Genomic DNA, 21,353 nt, shown 5'->3' with positions numbered 1-21,353 from the left:
GGCAGACTTTGAAGTCATATATGCTCAAGTTATATCCAGTATGGTAAACAGTTCACTTCCTATTGCCCATGGATGAAGATGTACAACTCTCAGCTTCTTCTCCAGCACCATGTCTGCCTGCATGCTGCCATGCTTCCTGCCATAATGATAATGGGTTAAACCTCTGGAACTGTAAGCCAGTCTTAATTAGATGTTTTCCTTTATAAGAGTTGTTGTTGGCTGGGTAGTGGTGGCTCACGCCTTTAATGCTAGCATATGGGAGGCAGAGGCAGTAGAATCTCTGAGTTCAGGGCCAGTCTGGTCTATGGAGCTAGCTCTAGGGCAGTCAGGGCTACACAGAAAAACCCTGTCTCAAAAAACCAAAACCAAACAAACAAAAAAGTGTCTCTTTACAGGAAGAGAAACCCTAACTAGGACAGCAACCTTTCACAAAGTTCTACTGGAGACCTGAGCCTGGGACCCAGTGGGATGAGACCTGGGTGGTGGAGACTGAGAAAGATGGTGGACAAAGGTTTTCTTCTCAAGCTCAGTTCTAATCAGAAAGGGAACGGCACTCTAGTCACATCTGACAGAGGTAGGACTTTAAGCTACTTGTGTGTCCTGGACACCCCAAGATGCTCATCAAGCCTAAGCTGGTCTCCAACAGGCTGTGAGCCCAGACATGGGAGGAAGGGCAAAGCCCTTTGCAGCATCAAAACAAGTCATACATAGGAGCGAGCTCAGAGGAAGGACCTGCAGAAACCAGAGCCAGAGGCAGCAGGACGATGGGTGGCTGTGATGAATGTGCATATACACAGGAACTTTCTAGAGATACCCAGAAACCATCCATTCAACCTACAAGCATGAAGAGAAAAGCCAGTGAAGGGCACTGAAATTAGAACCCAGAGTGGGAAGCAAGACAGCAAAGTTATGTAAGCAAGACGATGAAGAGACATGGAGAAAGGTGTAAGGTCATTCACGGAAGCAAGTTCAGAACAGACAACCCTGGTCCTGGAGCAGAGACAGGACAAAGTCAGGGCAGAAGGAAGCCAGCCGTCCAGTGTACGAGGCATCCGTGCAGGCTGTCTATACATATGACATATCTATACAGGAGAATGGAGGATGGGCATTTATACCATCTCACAACTCTTGTCCAGCTATTCAGAATGTAATCTTCTTACAAAGAAACATGTAAGAGTAAGCTGCAGTACTTAGGGGACACACGTAGACACAGCCTGGCTCCTCACTCCACTTACCCACTGCTCTCCCTGAAGCCACAAACCCACATCACATGCTCGTATCATACAACCACTGTTTTCATTGAAACAGTGGCTTCTTTACATTTTTACTTTAATTATGTGTACACATGTGTCTATGTATAGGTATGTGCACATGAGTGCAGTGCTTGCAGAGTCCAGCAGAGGGCATCAGATCCCCTGGAACTGGAGTAACAGGAGGTAGTGAGGCACCAGACTTGCATGCTGGAAACTGAATTGTGACCACCACGTCACAGCAGTGACCAGCAGCACTACTTTGATATGCTGCAGCTACCATAAGGTGATGTGAAGACGACTGCAATTCCTTTCAGTAACAAAGCAGCGAATGCATCTACCCTTAGAAACCACAGCCTGCTTCAGAAGTGAAGGAAGAAGGTGAGTAAAGCTGTCCCACCCCTCCTGCCCCGCCAGTCCCTCAGCTCTATCCAGTGGCCTTAGTACAAGGTCCCATCTTACAGTCCTGACATCGTATGTAAGGGGTGTCCTTGTGCATGTGACAAGAAAGTCTCTGGGGTATGGCACCATCACAAGCTGCATTGAGACAAACAGAAGAATGAAGTGTACATGCACACACCTTCCCACAGATACCGGGGCCTACCTTGATGGGTGGCTTCCGTGTGATGTGGGAGACAAGAAAGTTCATAGCAATATCCTCGCAGTTGATGTACTCGTCCACCATGTCTCGGATGGCCTGGGGCATCACGTAAGAATACAGGTAGGCATAATACTGTCGGGGAAGAAAGGATCGGAACACTGTTAGGAGGTCTCACTTGCAGCAAAAATATGCATGGCTCTAGGGGCTACTGGACAGGTGTGGGAAGGTGCCCAGCAGGTGATCACAGTGGGGATGCATGGACTGGCATTACGGACTGAGAGCAGGAATGAGCATCCTGTAACGTGGATCTCCACTAAGAACATCGCATTATCAGCCTGTATCTTTACAGTCTACAAGAAAGCACCAAACGGAAGGCAGCACCCTCACGAAAGCCAGTTCAGTGGTTGAGGAGCTGTAGGGGTGGTGGAGGGGACTCGCTCTCAGAATAGGGATTCTGTGGTGCTGGGAATGGAACCCCAAGCCCCCTGAACACTGGAGCAATGCCCACCACCTTCAGAGCCAGCTGAAGACTTCGAAAGGGAAAGTATATGCCAACATCACTCAAAAGAAATGTGATACAGGAGCTGGGGTAATGATACTAAGAACTAGAGTTTGGATCCCCAGAACCCACATAAATGCAAGTGGGGTGGTAGCCTATTTGTAATTGCAGCCTGGGAAGGTGGAGACAGAGGACCTCCAGAGCAAGCTGGCTGCCAAGACCAGCCATATCCACAAGCTCTGGAGTTCACTGAGACCCTGCCTTATTGAATAACGTAGAAGATGATCAAGGATGATCCCTGACATCAGCCTTGAGCCTGCATATACATAGTCTCGCATATGCCCACACACATGCAAATATATCCTATGTACATACGTACATACATATCACACACAACTGGAAAAAATTATTTTTTAAAAAAAACTAAATATAATATGAGCCTTGTGGCATTTTACATGTCCTTGTAACCATGCTCTTCAAACTCAAAAAGAACCGGAGCTGTCACTTGGCAGCAGAGCCCTTTGCACCTCAGCTTAGCTTTGATCCTAAGCTGCACCACGAAAGAAAGAAGCCAGTGATGGCGCACGCCTCTTGTTCCAGCACTTGGGAGGCAGAGGCTGGCAGATCTGAGTATGGGTTGAGGCCACCCAGATCTACATAGTGAGTTCCAGGACAGTCAAGGCTACGTAAGAGACCCTATCTCAAAAAACGGAAGAGCGAGAGTAGAATGCCTCACTTACCCATTATCAGAAACGATGGTCTTTCAACAAGCAAACATAAAAACCTACACTATTTCTTCATTTCTCTCATGCACGTTTTCATATCCTAGTGTTCCTTATAACCCAGGACACCGCAGCTCTGACCAGACATCCATTAAGAACTCAGGAGCCACACAGACTAGCACTTATGTTGCATATCAGAAGAAATATAGAAAAAGGAGCAAAAACAGCATAAAGATAACAGTGCAGAGAGGCATGATGGTCGAAGGCACCTGCACTGTGGGCATCCAGTGGGCCCAAACCCTACTGTGAAAACATCTCTGGGCAGAAGTGGCAGAGCCCTTGGAAAGAGGACCACAGTGGGCCTTGTACAATGGCAATCAGTCCATAGCGAGAGCCAGTGGTCTGCAGGAGTCCTCATGGTCTACAGGCTGTCCTGGTCCTGACTGTCAGTTACTATATGCATGGTTTGTTTCCTCATCCTGAGATGGGTTCTTACTGTACAACCTAGCCTAGCCTCGAACCTGTGACTCTCCTACTTAGCTACAGCTACTGGGATTCCAGGTGTGGACCACCACACTAGGCTTCTCTAAACACATCACCCAGTTTCTTTAAATGCAGGAACAGCTTGCCTCTGGCCCAGAAGGGTATATTGATGTGGGATTCCCCTCTGTATGCTATGTTTTATTACCATTGGTTAATAAAGAAGCTGCTTCGGCCTATAGCAGGGCAGAATATAGCCAGGCTGGAAGAGACAGAGAGTAGGCAGGAAGACGCCATGTAGCTGCTGAAGGAGAAAGACACCAGAACAGAACCTTACCGGGTAAGCCACAGCCTCGTGGCAATACACAGATTAATAGAAATGGGTTTATTTAAGATATAAGAGGTAGCTAGGAATGTGTCCAAACTCTCAGCCAAATAGAGTTGTAATTAATATAGAATTAATACAGTTTCTGTATGATTATTCGGGTCTGAGCAGTCAGGAAATGAACAAGCGGGCTCCACCTACAGTATATAGGTATGTAGGTGTGTGTGTGTGTGTAGGTTAAAGGCAGCCCCCATTCCCGCACAAGCTCAGCCTTACCAAGGGCAGAGCACGGAACCAGCATTCTCTTACCTTGTGAAAGAAGGCAGCACCTGTCAGCACCATGGACAGCTCACAGGAGTAGTTGGAGTTGTAGAGCCAGGACTGGTGAGGGATGTCCCACGCATGGTACCGACCCGGGAAACCCACAATACGATCACGTGCCTCTCTCCACACCCTTGAAAACACACACACTTAAAATGAGTGCTTTTATCTGAATTGCTTTGACCCTTAGACTTTTGCATTTTTTCCTTTTATTTCCTTTTCCTTTCTCTTAAAAAAAAAAAAAAGTCAGACAAGCAAATCAGGTTAAAAAAAAAAAAACCTACAGTGATTGTCATCAATAATCTGCACACAGGTGTCCCTCCAGTGTCTCGTGGGAAGGTCACATTGTAAGGCACTTCAGAAGGTGACAATCTGCTAAGAAGCGGGAGACAACCAATTCCTGTTTCTATAATTTCTTTAAAGGTTTGTTTGTAATGAACATGACACATTCACATGTAATGAACATGTTCCACAGAACACATATGTAATTTCTCTACCCTGAGCTTCTCTGTTCTTCCTGCTCCAAACAGCACATGTGAGAAGCACTCAGATACCACAGGCGATCACTGTGAGGAGAACCCATTTCCTAAGCCGAGCAGGGCCCAGAGAGAAACCCACTGTGTAAAGCTGTCCACTGACCATCAGATGGAGGCATCTGTAAATGCAAGAAAACTGAGAGAACTGGGTCCCACTTTGAGAAATCTGAAGAAACGTGCAGTGTACATGTGTGCATGCATGTGTTCATGTCTACATGTAGAGATCAGAGGACACCATGGTGGCATGGGTTCTCTCTACCTTTATGTGGGGTCCAGAATCATCAGGCCCCTAGCTTAGTGGGCAAGTGCCTCTACCTGATGAGCCATCTTGCTGCCCAGGAGAAACTTTTCTATCATTCCCAAATCTCTAAACAAATTCAATCAGTTCGCAGTCTCACTGGCTGAAACCGGAGCTGAAAGCACAAGTTCCAGGAGCCGGCAGCCGCTAAAGGCCTCAGAGACAGCAACTGCCCGAGAGCTCCTGAGCGGCTTCAGGACATTTCAATCCCTGAAACAGAGTTTGAGAGTCACTGATCTAACAGACGATAACTCACAACTTCCACCACAAAACAGGGCCTTATAGATTTCCTCTTATAAACAACGGATTTTTTTTATTGCGGCAAAATACCATCTTAATCTTTTTGAAGGGTACGCTATCCAGTAGCATTAAAGACATACAAGTTGGGTCACTGTCACGACATCTCCAGGATCTGCCAACCCTCCAGCACTGGAGGTCTAAGTTGCTACTTGTCTTCCTTGGCCTAACTCCACCATTCTTACTGTACTATGAATTGTACCTATAGTTGCCTCCTGTGAGCGGACCACACAATGGCTCTCTCCTCTGTTCCCACTTCTGACTGTTACAAGTGATTCTGCTTCCACAAAAACAGCTCTGCACAAGGGAGGCCCTGAGAGAAGAGACAGAGGGAACAGAAGCACTGCCTGGTACACATCCAACAGGGAAGCGATAACTAGAATATAAAGACCTCAAAATTAAACAACATAAATGGGCGAAGGAAATAAGTGGTTAATAAATGCATGGAAAACTGTTCAGCACCCTTCATTATCAGGAAAATGCAATCAAAATTACCTGAGCTTTCGCGTTACCCAGTCAGAATAGCTGTCGTCAAGGAGACAAACAGAAACTCTAGTGAGGAGGTGTGGACACACAGGGCCCTGACGCACATGGCGGGAGTCTAAGTTAATCCAGCCACTTAGAACATCGGCACGGAGCCCCTCGGGGAGTTAGAGTACAACCTCTCCTGAAAAGAATCCAAGTCAGCATCCTGCAGAGACGGTTTCGGTAGCATTTCACAGTGGCCCGGGTGCCCATCCATTCTTAAGTCGGTAAAGACAGTGTGGCACACAGACACAGGTACAAAGAGTGAAATCATGTCATTTTTTAGGAACATGGACGGAGCTAAGTTCATCGTGTGATATGAAATAATCTGGACTCGGGAAGACAAAATGTTTTCTATTATGTGCAGAAATGAAGGGGAAACGACATGAAATTAAAAGAAGTAAGCGGGGACAGAGGAAGAGAAGGGGTAAAGAGGATGAGCAGGCAAATTATATCCTATGGAGGCACAGAAATGTCACAATGAAGTCCCTAGCTTCGTACAACTGATATAAGCTAATAAAACCTAAACAAGGCATACTGTGTCTTCTGCTCCGTGTCTCCCTCTCCTGCCCACAGATGACAGTGGGGATCTACCCCTGGAGACGATTCAGCTGTGCCAGTTCAGTTCTTGAAGGCTGGGCCCCACGTCCAGAATGACTAAAAGGGATTCACTACTTCCTCACCACCCAGAAAAGTCAAAAAGCTAGAGCTGACAAAGAAGCCAGCACCTTCAGCACCTCTGTGAATTCAAACTCCTCAGAGCTGAGGCTCCTTTTCTCCGGCATTCTTGGGAGGGAAGCTAGGAGTATCTGAAGTTCTCCTAACACCTCATGGTCACACCCACAGCTCCTAGCCCCTCAGTGGGCCTTAAGTGTGTCTTTCCACATCAAAAATACAGCCATTTCCCACCATCGACACCTGCAGTGGCAAAGACCATTCCTGGAGCTCTTCTGGGCTTGTCTCTTTGCGTAACAGGAAGAGCAACGGCGGGGTCAGCAGGAGTTTCCTTTTTCAATCTCAGCTAGCCACAGACTTGCTTCAGTAATCCACCACGTTGGGGATTGGGGGAGAGCTGACCTTCTGCCAGAAGTAAAGATGCTATTTCTGTGACCTATGGCTCAGTAGCAAAAGGAAGCCTAAGACCAGGAGGGTCAGGGGATGGAATGAAGACAGAGGAACTCCTGTACTTCTCAAAGTGAACTGCGTAAGATAAACTACTTTTTCCCCAATTTATATGAACTAAAGCTGACAAAATACAATAAAAACAGTTTTGTAAATGCTACTAAAAACACAAAGTGAACAAAGATAAATTAGAATTCATCAAAACTTAAAACTTTATGCTTGAAAGAATGCCACAAGGCAGTGCAAAGAGAACCGGCTGAGCAGACTCTCTGGCGTGAAACATAGATATGCTTTGATCTAGAATAAAGAACTCGGGGCTGGAGAGATGGCTCAGAGGTTAAGAGCACTGGCTGCTCTTCCAGAGGTCCTGAGTTCAATTCCCAGCATCCACATGGTGGCTCACAACCATCTGTAGTGAGATCTGGTGCCCTCTTCTGGCCTGTAGGCATACATGGAGGCTCAATAATGTGTACATAATAAATAAATCTTTAAAAAAAAAAAAAAAAAAAGAACTCTGAGAAGGCAGCAATAGAGAGATAAGCGATCTGCAGTGACCATTCTTGGCTGTCAACTTTATTACATCTGGAATTAACTAAAATCCAAAAATAGAGGGGCACACCTGTGATGGGTTTTTGCTTAATTTGAAGCGGGAAGATCCACGTCTTATCTGAATCTTCGGGGCAGGAAGACACACCTTTAATCTGGATCTTTTCAACTGGGAAACCCCACCTCTAATCTGAACCTCACCTTCTGCTGGAAACCTATACAGAGAGGTGGAAGAAGGAAGCTTTGCTCTCTGCCTGCTCGCTCTCTCCGCCATAGCAAGTCCATTCCTTCCCTGGCATCAGAGCCTACTTGTTTGGGACCCCAGTGTATTCTGAATTGTGACTGAACTACTGGATTCCTGGACTTTCTGTTGATGGCAGCCATTGTTGGACTAGCTGGATCACAGCCTTTAAGTCATTCTAATAAATCCCCTTTCTCTACATATAGGAATTCATTCTATAGTTTAGGTTACTCTGAAGAACCCTAACACATAATGCAAACAAAAACAGGCAAAATAATATGAATCAACATTTCTCCACCAAAGGCATACAAATGATCAACTAATTCATAAACACGTGAAAAGACACTCAACATCAGAGTCGTTAGAGAAAGCAAATCAAAACTGTAAAGGGGAACTGGGGAGAAGCTGACTTCTGGCCTCCACATGTGTATATACGTTGCACACACACAAATCTATCTTGAACCACACCGCTTCCCACCCACTTAGGATAGCTCTAAAATAAAAATCAGTAAGTGTATGCACTGACAAGGACAGCGGTAAAGTGGCATGCTCACTAACCGCTGGCTGTAAAGTGCTGTGGCTACTTTGCAAAGCAGTTTAGCGGGACCTCAAAACATCCGCCCTCTGGCCCAGCCGCCCCACAGCTAGGTATGTACCCAAGAGAAATGCTCCAGTTTAGACATGCATATGCACGGGCACAGTATACCACTGGGCTTTGCTAAGTAGTAAGGACCCAAATGTCCATTAGTACAATTAAGAAAGGCAACATAGGCCTGGTGGTGTGCACCTTTAATCGCTGCAATCAGATGGTAGAGGCAGGCAGATCACTGAGTTCAGGACCAGCCAGATCTACATTGCAAGTTTCAGGCCAACCAGAGCTACACAGTGAAGGAAATCCCCCCACCCTTTTTTTTTTTTTAAATCTTTTGTTTTATGTGCACTGATTAGTGTTTTACCTGCATGTATGTCTGTTTGGGAGTGTTAGATTCCCTGAAACTGGAGCAAAATACAGTTGTAAACTGCCATAGGGGTGCTAGGAATTGAACCCAGGACCTCTAGAAGAGCAGCCAATGGTCTTAACCATTGAGCCATCTCTCCAGCCATCCCGAGACCCTGTCTTTAAATAAACGAGGAAAGAACATATGGCACCCATACAACGGGAATGAAGTGCTGCTGCATGCTACGAGATAGACGGCCCTAGAAACGCAAGGTAGAAAGGAGAAAGCCAGCCACCAGCCACAGGAGGCCACTTATGCCCACAATAGGAAAATCTACCGAGATGTGAAGTTTAGTGGTTGCCTAGGACTTAATGGGGCTGGAGGATGAGAGGGTGGCTGATGGATCCGGTTTCTTTTGGTGATAATGTTTTCTAAAATGGACTCTTGATGACCATATAAAAATCTACCCAGCTCAACACCTAGATGTATGAATGGGAGTGTACATAAATTATGTCCAATAAATGCCACCAAAAACTTGATTTCAAGCAAAATGTTCACCTTGGGTGTTAGCACTAAGGCAAACCTAAAGCAGCACTCCAACTAATCCATAATTCACGTACGTGTGTAACTGACATTGTTCTCTGTGATGGAACATGAATTAATAATTCATTTTCCACAGTGACCCCGGGTGACACAGAAAATGCCAACTTCCTGAAAAAGTTCTAAGTGCTTAGCGAGGTGTTTTCCTGACCTCACCGTGGAGGTTTCACACACAGACCTAAGCCCACACCAGTGACGACCCACTCAGAACCCCCAGCCCACTTTAGTCTGTTACAGGTAGGATGCCTCACTAGGCCACCTAAGCCCCCAGCGCATGGACACAGTGAATCCGAGAGCGCAGCAGCACAGAAGAGAGAGTTAAACAGGCCTGCAATCCACCAGCTGGCTGCCACTTCCTATAGCTTTGCTCTCTGGTATCTCAGCTCACTGCTGTAGATCACATATACAAACTACAACTCCTACATCGGGCCCTAGGGTTGTGCTGGCTTACCTGTTTATTAATTTGATTAGACGCAGCCCTGGGCTGTGTCTGTGACTGCTGACCTTATAAGGGGACTCATCCCTTGATGGACTTATAATGCGATGGCTTTATTGGGAGATGGTGGAATCCCAGTTAGAAGGGCAAGCTTACTGGGGGCACACCCTGTCCTGGTCCCCTTCCATACTCAGCATTCTCTGCTTCCCGTCTGTCAGGACAGAGTCTCCTCTCCACACTCTTTCCTTGCCATGCTGGCATGTCCATGTGCATGGAGCCAGGCACCCGTCGACAGGATGTTCAAAACCCGGGTCAAATCAATCTTCCCTTGCGATGCTTCTACCAGGTTATTTTGTCATAGCAAGTGTTAACTAATTCCAGGGGCATTAGTGAGAGAAGCCAAGGTTCTCAGGTAGTCTCCAGCACACAGCATAGACAGTGTTGGTGACTAAGGTTAGTGTCACCACCGCTACTGCTACCACCTCCTTCTCCCACTCCTCTTTTCCTGTTGGACCCTTGTTCTCCACCCCACTTACATCTTGGGGGCCGGTATTCTGGCCCTGTCCCATTCCTCACCAAATGGTCCTTTGTTCCTCCCACCGTCTAGGAGTTGGTTCCCACTCCTACAACACAAACCCAATTTCCCCACCTCTATTCTCAGCCATGGAGGCTGGGTTTAAGGATGACAGACCTGCAGGTCCAGGAGAGGCAAGCCACCCTGGCCCCAGAGGAAGAGCCTACAAAGATTAGAGAGCAGCCCTGAAGAGGATAAGCAAGAGTCAGCCAAACCACCAAGACCTGGGACCAAGCCCTTCCTACGATGCCCCGACAGCCTCATAGAGTTTCTCCTCTCTGTCAGCTGTCAAGTTTAAATTGGTTTTTCTCACTTTCACACTAAAGTGTTTGAAAATCTGTCCCTCACCGAAACCCAAACATGATTTCATCGTGGCGGAGGTGAGCATCATCGTCGATAGACAGTATGGCCTCTGTCTCAATCTCATTCCAGGGCAAGAATCGATTGTTCAAACTGTTCTTCTCAGTACGGACGACCTGAAAATGAAAGAGGAAAAGACAAGAAATCAGCGCTACAACAAAGAATTCTCAAAGTGACTTTAGTTCAAATCTTACCAACGACTGGCCTGGTGGCCTGCCACTTGCTTGTAACACCTAGCATGTGCCTCTCAATGAAGCTGCCTCCCAGTCAGGACACGTGAGAGGGCCTCACACTAACCACCAGTCTTTCTCATGAAACACTGAGGATTATCTATACAATGAACACAGTCTAGATTAAGCATGTTTCCCACAAGAACACAAAGCGGCAGAGCACAGCCGGGTCCAGGTCCCAGCTCAGATCCACCCAACTGCTCACAAAATTTAAAATGACACTTAGAAATACGTTTGAGTTTATCTCACTTCTGGTCACGCCCCTCCCACAGCACTCAATCTGAAAGCCTTTGGGGGACAAAGCTTTGGAGAACAGTGTTTCTCAGTTCACTTTGTGGCACCCACCCACAGTGCTGACGTATGCCGTCTACAGTGCTCACTGTGCATACAGAAGCCTTTCCTTTCCTGGCAAGCTGCATGAGCACAGGGCTGATTTGTTCTGAGGACCACGGAGGTGTCTGTGCTGCGTCTTCCGAGGGAGCAACATTTTGGTCAGAGGATACAGGACAGATGTTTCAGCCTGGAGATTTAGCTGAGAACACGGGTATGGAGACTTCTAGACCTGGGATACACTTGTTACTTGGTGTCAGGAGGAGGTTATCCTCCATGCAGGACAAATGGCGATGGAAGGGAGAGGACCGTTCTGGCTTTCTGGGTCCCTGGGAGATCCTCTCTGACGCTTCCTCATTATCTGGACAAATAGCTAAGGAACTTGAGGATTGAATAAGATGTCTCCATAGGTCTGGTTCCCAGTTGGTGGCTGTTTGAAAAGTTTAGGAGGTGTGCTTGGCTAGAGGAAGTGTGTCACTGGCACGTGCTTTAAGTGTTTAGACTTAATGGGCATGGTGGCACACACCTTTAATCCCACACTCAAGAGGCAGAGACAGGTGGATCTCTGGGAGTTTGAGGCCAGCCTGGTCTACAAAGCAGATTCCAGGACAGCCAAGGCTGTTACACAGAAAAAAAAACCCTGTCTTGAGAAACCACATGCAAAAAAAGCTTAGACTTGGGTCATTTTGAGTTTATTCTCTGCTTCCTGCTGTGGACCAGTATGTGTTTGCTCAGCTTCTCCCCAGACGCCATGCCTGCTCTTGTCTTGCTTCCCTGCCACGAGACAGACGCTTGTCCCTCCGGAAACATAAGCCCAGATAAACCCTTCATTCTGTAAGCTGCTGTGGCCATGCCGCTTTATGACAGCAAGAGAAAAGTAGCTACTGCAGCGCTATAAACAAGGGAGCTATCACAGCGCCAACTGTGACATCCCTCTGACCGTTACCTGAGGGGAGGGGCTCTGAGTTCTGGAGACAGCACTGCTTACGCGTCTGCACGGTTTTGGAGATGGTCTTGGAGTTGGACTTGGTTGAAGACCCTGCTCTTCACTTTCTCAGTCCCTTGCCTGCTAAACTGATGCTAACTTTGCAAATGTCTTCAAACCAAAGTCACCATGGAAAATTTATAATTATAATTCCTGTCCTGTCACAGAAAATGGCATCAATTACAAATGTAGGTGAAGTTTCAGATTAGATGGAGTGCTGCTTTAGCCAGGCCGTAGCTCCACAGATGCTCCAGATCCATCAACAAAGAAGGATTGCAACTACCCTGCTCCAGATGTCAGAGCCCAGCAACGGACTCGGAAATCCGCCCTGCCCTGAGCATATTTAGCCAGTTAAAAACAAAAACACAAAAGCAGCCCTGGTTTGTAGTCAGAGGGCTCCTAAGCTCAGATTCAGTAGTAACAGAACAAAGAGGTCAAGTTCTGGGTCAGGAACCAGAATGGCCGTTTAACAGTCAGAGATTGTCAAACTGGGTTAAAGAAAGGCAAAAGAGACCAAACTTCACAGAGAGGGAGAGAGAACACAACACATAAGGGTACCGCTCAGTGGTAAAAAGACTCGCCTAGAGTGTGAGGTCCTGGATTGGATCCACATACACAGCCAGGAGGGAAGCCACCAACACCTTATATCTCAACAGCCTTTGTTCCCCAGGGAGCAGGAAGATGACCAGAAGTAGCAGGCACCAATGGCAAGTTTAGTAATCCCACCCATGTTAAGATGCTCCCAGTTTCAGAGATGTTATTATCAGGCAAGATCATGTGACCACCTGAGAGGATGGAACAGGTGACTGCTCACCCAAACTGCCCCATAATTCACTTGCTTTCCTAGCACACCCTGCACCCGCTCACAGCGCTGAACTTCAGCCAGTCCTGCAGAGCACAGCCCCTCCTCAGCCCCAGAAGACATACAGAGAAGTTCCATCCCTCAAGCTTCTCCTGAAGACTATCGGTTCTGTGAATTGATTTCCAGCAGGATTACCTACAGCGTCCGAGCACTTGGTATGACTCAAAGCAACGACATTCAATGCCAGGACTATTGGAACTAGGACCTCCAAGTCACCAGGCTGCACTTCCCAAAGAGCCCCAGGAGATGGCTCTGCACAGGTGCAAGGAAAGAAGCATGGCTGTGGAGCCTATCTAAGCAGCGGAGCAATTCCATTCAACCTCTGACAGCGTGAGCCTGGTGACTGCTCGGTTGTCAGCAGAACCTGGAGTCAATCACCAGGCAAACAGCCGCACTCTGAGTCCATATACAAGAAATGAGAAAAATTGAAGGGATGAGGATGATCTGGGGCCCAGAGCACAGACAGAAAGATTCATTTGCAAATTGCAGTTTACAGGGGTTTCTTTGTTCTCCCTTCTCCACCCTATCTAAGATAGAGTCTCTCTACTGTAGTCCTGGCTATCCTGGGACTCACTATGTAGACTAGGCTGGCCTCAAACCCACAGAACTCCACCCACCTCACCTCCCAAATGCTGGGATCAAAGGTGTGTGCTACCACACCTAACTCCCTTCTTATTCTTTAAAAGACCTGAGCTGGGCAGACCACAAAGCTGAGAATCTAACAGCAAACGAGATCTGGCCCGGATTCACAAGCAGTTTTGTTTGCAAGTTCAATGAAATCCGTCCCTGAAGTCTGCCAAGAAGTGAAGAAAAGGGAAATTTCTGACTCAGAAGCTGAAGGGGGAGGTTTCACCTTTAACCCCAGCACACTGGAGGCAGGAGTGACAGGAATGTAAGTTCAAAGCTACATAGCCAGCCTGGGCTGTGTGAAATCCCGCCTCAAAACAAAAACAGGTGCTGCCTTCAAAACTATAGCACTCAATCACTAGACTGATGCCCAGCAACTACCCACTATCAGTTTGGGCAACAGAATCCTGACAGGAAGACTCAGCCATTCCTAAACCCATTGCACAAGACCAGCACTGGCCTCTCGGAGTTTGAGAAAAGCATAGCCATTGTAAGAGAATGAGCCAACTAGAAGAACTTAGCAACATTCCCATTTCTGTTGTTTGGTTTCAAATCCTCCACCCTGACCCCCCAAAACTGGCAGTTTCTTCATGTTGTGCCAGGAAGGTAGACTGCAGACTTAGTGTTTGTAGTCCGGTAACTCTAAAGTGCTGCTGTAATTATGAGGCCGACACTGAGCAGAAGGAATAGCATGCAGTGCCAGCACAGAAATGTCCGACACATGTCATATAAACATGTGGATGAATAAAAGGAGAACATGGACAAGCCAGCCCCGCAGTTTCCAGAATATGTCAATAATCTTATCAGATTTACAGATAGAATACTCAACATAATAAATAATACTAAAGAATGATAATGAGACAAATTAGGAGACCTCTTAGTATTTGTTCTTTTTTATTTTTCTCGCTGTTTGTTCGGACAGGCTGGCCCTTAACTTAGAGTCCTCCTGCCTCCACCACTGGACTGTGGGGATTACTTGTAGGCGCCACCACATTTGACTTCTAATCTTGCTTTCCAAAGGAGGAAAAGAAATCTACTGACCTACATGGATCAAGTTGGACAACTCTCTGTGCCATTTGCCTGTTTCACAGAGACACTCGGGGCAGCCGGCCACCTGTTGCCATCCTTCACAGTCTTGACTCTGTCACACCTTTCTTCTCACACCGTGCAGGGCGCCCAATTGGCAGCACTAACCTACAGTAGTCACCTAGAACCTGCACTGCTCCTGACGGTTGTCCTTTACATCACTAAGATGACACTGGTTCAGCCCAGCCTGATGGCCTCAGCCTCTAAATGTCGCACGCCCAGCGCATTTCTGTAGCTAACCTCACCTCAGGCCATCCCAGAGGAGGGATGGGAAGAGCAGCTGCTTCCTCTAACTCAGAGCAAACCGCAGAGCTCAGGAATGAAGAGCAGGAAGCCTGGGAAACTGCACCCACCGTGTCTCTAACTTATGAGCGCCAACATCAAAGACCTTGAGGCCAAGGGGGCACTGGCTCTCTCACTCACTCACTGAACAAATAGGGGGGAGCCAAAAGGAAGAAAAACAAGGGGCGGGTGCTAAGAGTAACAGCTGCTTTTCATTCATAACTAACTACGAGGCTCGTGCAGCACAAAACAGCCCATGTTTTAACTTCTGAGACAAGTCTGAGCTTTTTAAAGCAGTGCTGGCGAGCGCTGAGAAAGCACTAGTAGAACAGCACGAACTAGAGGGTGAGCCCCCAGGGAGACGAGGCACACAAAGACCACCAAGAAGATGCTGAGACAGTTAGTGAGCTGGGCTGGTATGCACATCTGTCCCAGTGTGCAGAAGAGTGAGGTAGGAGCACAAACTCAGGACTAGCCTGGTTACAAATGGCAAGCTCCAGCCTTCACAGCAAGCCTCTGCTTTTCAACCATCAATGCTGCTCAAAGTCACTGCATCTTGAGACTAGCACAACCTCGCCTAGCTTGCTACATGCTGTCCATATGGTTATTTTACAGCTTTGATGTTATACATTATATATTTATATTATTTACTCATAAGCAATTGTATGCCTTTCCAGGAAATTTGAGCCTGGTACAAAAGAAAAGCTATGCATTAATATAGCTGGAAATCCTGACACTTATTTCTACTTTGGACATAAAGGTTTGGAAAACCTACTTTGAGAAGCATTATAGACAGAGCTGGCCCTGACACCTGCCTCCATCAAGAGGGTCAACAATTTCAACTGCTGCTCTAAATACCTGCTTCCCTTAAGCAAGAAGCACAGTCAAAATGTTTGGTCAACTACACTGAAATTCTCTAACTTGAAACTCTTTCCTGGGGGCTGGAATGATGGCTCAGTGCACTGGCTGCTCTTCCAGAGGACCCGAGTTCAAGTCCCAGCACCCACATGGCAGTTCACACTGTCTGTAACGCCAAGATCTGACACCATCACACATACGTGCAAGCAAAACACCAGTGCACACAAATGTAGTAATAAATAAATAAATAAATAAATAAATAAATAAATAGAAAGAAAGAAAGAAAGAAAATTTCTTCCTTTTAAAAATAACTAGAAAAGACTGCATGCTACTACAGGAAAGTATGTTAATACGGCCCATTTGGAGAATTTCTGGCACTTCTAGCTAAGTATCGTATTACTGCAATGGGCTGCCCAGAAATCACAGGGGACTACTCATTTCCCACCAGATTAAAGAAAGGATTAGCTCTGGCAAGTTCACTGGTGAATTTCAGTCATCACTTACTGGAAGTAGGAAGCCAAGGCTGCTCTGCCATGCACTGTATGAGGAAATCTGTCTCTCATAAAACAGCACACTTGAAAACAAGTCAACAACACGGGTCCCAGTCACTGCTCTACTGCTGTAAAAAGTCAAAGCAACTGTTTAAAGAGAAAGAATTGAACTTGGAACTTGCTTAAAGTTCCATAGGGTTAAGTCCATTATTGCCACGGTGGAGAGCAGGGTGGCAGGCAGGCATGGTGCCGGAGCGATAGTTGAAAGCTATATCCTGATCCGCAGGCAGAAAGCAAGACATGGGGCCCGGTGTGAGCTTTGAAACCTCCAAGTCCAACCCATGATGCACCTTCTCCAACAAGGCTTCACTCCTAATTCTTCCCAAACAGTTTATCAGCTGGGGAGTAAGGATGCAAACAGGTACACCTACGGGGAGCATTCTCATTCCAAGCACCACGACCTGTAACTGAAGACCCAAAAGGATGCAAACTGGGGAAGCCTCTCCGAGAACTCTCCCCATACAGAACATACACTAAAAACACACACACACACACACACCCCATGCTACTGCTGCTCAGAAAACACTGCAAAGGTAGCTGGGCATGCTGGTGCACACCTTCCATCCCGGTACTCAGGAGGCTGAGGCAGTGGAGCTCTGTGAGTTCAAGGCCATCCTGGTATACATACTGAGTTCCAGGACAGCCAGAGCAAACTATATAGTGAGACCATGTCGGAAGGAAAAAAAAAGAATGAAAGGAAACCTCTTAAAAAAATGACTTCACTAACAATATAAACTTTTAGAAAATGGACTAGACCCAGAACTCTTTTCTAGACAAATCATCCCAAAAAACTCTGAATTTTTTCAAGCAAGCATCTAGCATTACACAGCCCACCAGACCTTCTTTGTCCCTTTTTCTAGAAAGTACTCATAGCACAATGCAGCTAAATTCCTGGTGGTCTTGAGACAAGAGCAATGGAGTGCCTCTCTCTCCCAGCTGGCTAAGTGTAGTATTGTAGGCAGACACGCGGAAACCACTCTCCTCTACACACCAGCTAATGTGTCCCCTGGACCCTGACTCAGACACAGGAGAACATTAGTACAGCCTGCAAAATACTTGAGAAAAGAAGGCTCAAAATTTTCAACTCTCAAATATCAAAAGCCCCAATGCCAGCCTTCCAGAGGCTTCCACTGTACCCTGGGAGAAGACCTGTGTCATTTTCCCAGTCCTTTGGGAGCAAATGAAATGGAAGATTCTGGACTCAAACATGCTTAAGCACAGTTCCTGTTACCAAGCACCAGTCTTGGCGAGAGCTAGAGAAGGGAGATGGAGAGACTACACACAGTGCCTACTAAATGCCCCGAGACAGGGTTCTCTAAGGCATCAGTATGGAAGCTGCCGGAGGATAACCGAGGGAGCTTTGTGAACCCTCACGGCTCCAGCTTCAGTTCCTATTGTGGAGGCACCAGGGAGACTTAGAATATGCTGAGCAGTAAAGGAACCAGCAAAGCCCGGAAGGCAGCAAGCAGAAACTTCACAGGAAAAGGAGCCTGGAGGGCTTTATAAATAAATAGGTAAATGCGCTATACCAGGATGTAAAAGGCACACACACACACACATACACACATACACACACGTATGTATATTCACCTCTGCTACCAGTGAGGGAGCAAAAGTGATAGAAGCTAGAAGAGGCATTAAGAGTGCAGTACAATTCCGCGCAGTAAACGTACTGCCCATTTCTATTACCATGATGGGGACACCAATGTCTGGCCACAAAAGGTCCTCCGAGGGCAGCTTGGGAGAGTTCCACACCACCACTACCTTGTTCAGGTAGGGGAGGCCGTTGAGTCTCTCCAGCGAGTTCATGAGCACTTCCTCCCGCTCGTAGGTCAGCATCACAACCGTGAACTGCTCCCGCTGGACATTGCCTCCAAGTGCTGCCTGGAACTCCTTGCCAGAGCCCCCAGCCCCACCACCAATGGGCCGAAATCCAGTCCCTGAGCCCAGGAATTTGGCCTCAGAGGGCAGCACAGGGTCAAAGGGTGTGTGTGGGAAAAGGTGGAAAGGCCCGGGAGCAGAGTTCCAGCTACGGTAACAGTCTGTGACGGTCAGAGTAAAGTTGCGGAGGTATTTAGGTGAGGCATAGGGCGGTTCTGTCTCTACCGGCCCCAGGTCCAGGTCCCCATTGTCAGCCATGTTGGGGTCAGTTCCTGCCGCTTTTCCTGAACGATGGGGGATCTCAGCTGCTACCTCTTCCCGGATGGGAGCAGCTGGGATCTGGATGCGAGTCCTAATCATGGCCAGCACGGTATTAAAAATACTGTCAGCAGTGGAGAAGTAGGTCTCCCAGAGAAAGCGGCCTTGCCGCCTCATAGCCAACAGATCACTGTCTGAAAGACTCCGTAACAGGAAGTGAACCTCCGTAACACGTGGCTTGGGCACCACCAGGGCGGCCTCGTTCCACTCCAGCATGTCATGGTATGGGAGCTGTACCTGCTCCCCTAGTACAACAGGCACGGCTCCTGCTTCCAGGGCTTCAAAGAGCCGTGTGGCACACCCTGATGAAATAACCAAGTGTGGGTCCCCAGGGGTGATGATGAGGGCAAAGGTGGAGAGCTTCAGCAACTCAAGGCGGTCTTCCCGCTCCCCACAGAGTGCCCACTCAGTAGGCAGACTGGGCCTCGGCTGGTTTTTGCAGGTAAATTCTACCAGCACCTGATCTAACTTGCTGTCCTGTACGGCCTTCAGGGTGGCAATGATCCGGTCATCATAGTCGGCTGGAGGGTCACCTTCCATTTCCTCCTCAAAGGAACGGGCCTCCTGAAGGCTAGATCTCAGGGACTCAATCTTCTCACCCTGGAAAGTAAAGAGATATTTCCGCTTAACTGGCACCTGCGGTGGGATCTCCATGAAGTTGGGTTCAGACATGGCATGGACAAGTGGTGACACTACCAAATCGAAGCCAGGCCTGTACTGGGTGGCATAGAATGTGGACTGGGCCACCATGGCCCGGCCTGTACTGATGTTGTACAGTAAATTCTGTGTGTCCGACTTCCGGGACAGGTTGATGATGACATGGTTGTGCCCATCTGTCCTCCAGTGTGGCAGAGAATACAACTGCTTCTCAAGGTCAGCGGGCCGCAGCACAGCCGGCTCCTGCATTTCTCCCACTAACACCACATACAGGCAGGCAATCGCTGCATTTTCTGTAACATAAACATTAGCTCTCACTGTAGCCTGAAAAGCCTGCTTGACCAAAGGGTCCAGGTAGCTCCCAAAGGCAAACTGGTCACTGTCGTAGACATAGACGGGAAAGCCAGAGGTCAGAGGGCAGCGAGAGTAATCAAAGCAGTTGTGCAGCCGGCAACCCCGAGTGACCTTGGGGGGCGGCAGGCCAGCATCATCCTTCTCGGGGAGCAGTCGGATGGGCAGGGACAGTTTGGGCTGGTTCTGGGCCATCAGCTCCTTGTAGGAGTGCTCAGTCTGGCTAATGACGTTCTTGAGCTGCAGCAGGTCCTGCTTGGCGTTCTCTATGCTCTTCTTACAGGCTTCAATCTTGAGGTTGAGCTTGGCGATTTCACTGTTGAGCTCCTGCCGCTTGGCTTCGAGCTGCAGAAGCTCTTCACTCACGGACTCACGAATCCGACAGAGATCTAGAACATGCTTTACCTCACAGAGCTCGTTGCCAGCCCGAGGGCCGAAGATGCGTTTGCCGGCTTCATCTGCCTCATCCAGAGTGGTGAGGTAATAGTGAGCGATGAGGGGGAAGAAGACCAGGATGATGAAGAGTGTGAAACTCAGCCACGTCAGCCGGATGCGGTTGGACCAGCGCAGCATACAGGTCTGACCGCCGTTCCCCACTCCCCCATTCCGCAACATGGTATAGCCTGTCATGAGTTCTCTGTGGCTCTGGCCCACTCTGATCACGTCGGATCACTCGCCATAACCATAAGTGTGTGTGACGAAACTCAACCTCTTCTTCACACACAAGTTTCTGGAAGAGTCCATGTGCGCCCCGCGCAAGGCACCAAATAAAATGGAAATTTCATTTTCCTCAGCCGTGACTCGGAAGGTCTCTAACCCTAGTCAGGCAGCTCCTAAGTATTGGCTGTTGTCCTCAAATAGAAGAAGGTACCACATTGCTGATGGGACGACAGGGAAGAGATCCATGGTGTTAAAATCCAGGGACAGGGCCCTGGGCTCGGAGGGACCGTTTTAACTGCCATAGCTTTTGTTCCTTGGCCGTGTTGACCAGCCAGTATGCATCGCTTCTGTTCAAGTTAAACAGTGGCTGGTGAAAACAGCTGGCAGCTTGAGATGCCAGCCCCGTCCTCCATATCACTACCGACAGTCAGGCCTGCAAAAGAAGAAGAAACTTGTCAGCCTTGAAAAGCTTATGTTCAAAGCTCATCACCTGCCTACACGCCAGCCCCACTCAGTGGTTCCTACCCGAGACATGGGCACCCCGTGAGATGAGGGAAGCAGCATCCATCTGGCGCTGGTCCTCTCCTAACATGAAAGTCTCCCTGTGAGCTGCTCAGCAAAAACAACTCTCGAGAAGCTCGGTTTGTTAAATTTAGCGTTGAAAAGAGTTAAGAGAGCTCTTTTGAACTTCACCCAGGAATAGATGAAAGGTATCCTCCAGTTTGCTTCCATTTATCTTCCATTAGCAGACATCAGGCACGCCTTCTTAAAATAGAAGCAGTAACTCGGTCCTTCAGAGAGAGCAGTGTACTTAGAAAGGTGGGGCATCGTCCTTCGCCCTTTAGGGAAGGACCTGCCGTCGGCCCTCACACTCAGTGACCTAAACTTGGAAATGGAGATAAGTGCATGCAGATGACGAGGAATTACCGCGCTATGGAAATAAGTAGAGGACATGAATGCTGAGACTCGTGCATTCTACACAGCATCCCCAGTGTCCTCCGCAA

General features: G+C 47.9%; 1 protein-coding gene across 6 annotated transcripts in view; it reads right to left on the bottom strand.

The window, feature by feature from the left end:
• Extl3 (exostosin like glycosyltransferase 3) overlaps positions 1-21,353 on the bottom strand; it is a 94,865-nt gene that overhangs the window by 3,235 nt on the left and 70,277 nt on the right. For 4 of the 6 annotated variants that reach the window (XM_057786046.1, XM_057786045.1, XM_057786048.1 and 1 more), the window contains 4 exons: positions 18,073-20,782; positions 10,660-10,787; positions 4,187-4,331; positions 1,855-1,983 (listed from right to left, as the gene is read on the bottom strand). In XM_057786046.1, coding sequence (XP_057642029.1) covers positions 1,855-1,983; positions 4,187-4,331; positions 10,660-10,787; positions 18,073-20,319 — 2,649 coding nt within the window. In that variant the 5' untranslated portion in view covers positions 20,320-20,782. The remainder of the gene's footprint in view (positions 1-1,854; positions 1,984-4,186; positions 4,332-10,659; positions 10,788-18,072; positions 20,783-21,353) is intronic. The other 2 variants (XM_057786050.1, XM_057786049.1) reach the window with 2 other exon arrangements.

This window comes from Chionomys nivalis, chromosome 12 (genome assembly GCF_950005125.1).
Source record: "Chionomys nivalis chromosome 12, mChiNiv1.1, whole genome shotgun sequence".
NCBI classification, from domain to species: Eukaryota; Metazoa; Chordata; class Mammalia; order Rodentia; family Cricetidae; genus Chionomys; species Chionomys nivalis.
The sequence above is the reverse complement of the archived record's forward strand: the minus strand, read 5'-3'. Positions and strand labels throughout refer to the sequence as shown.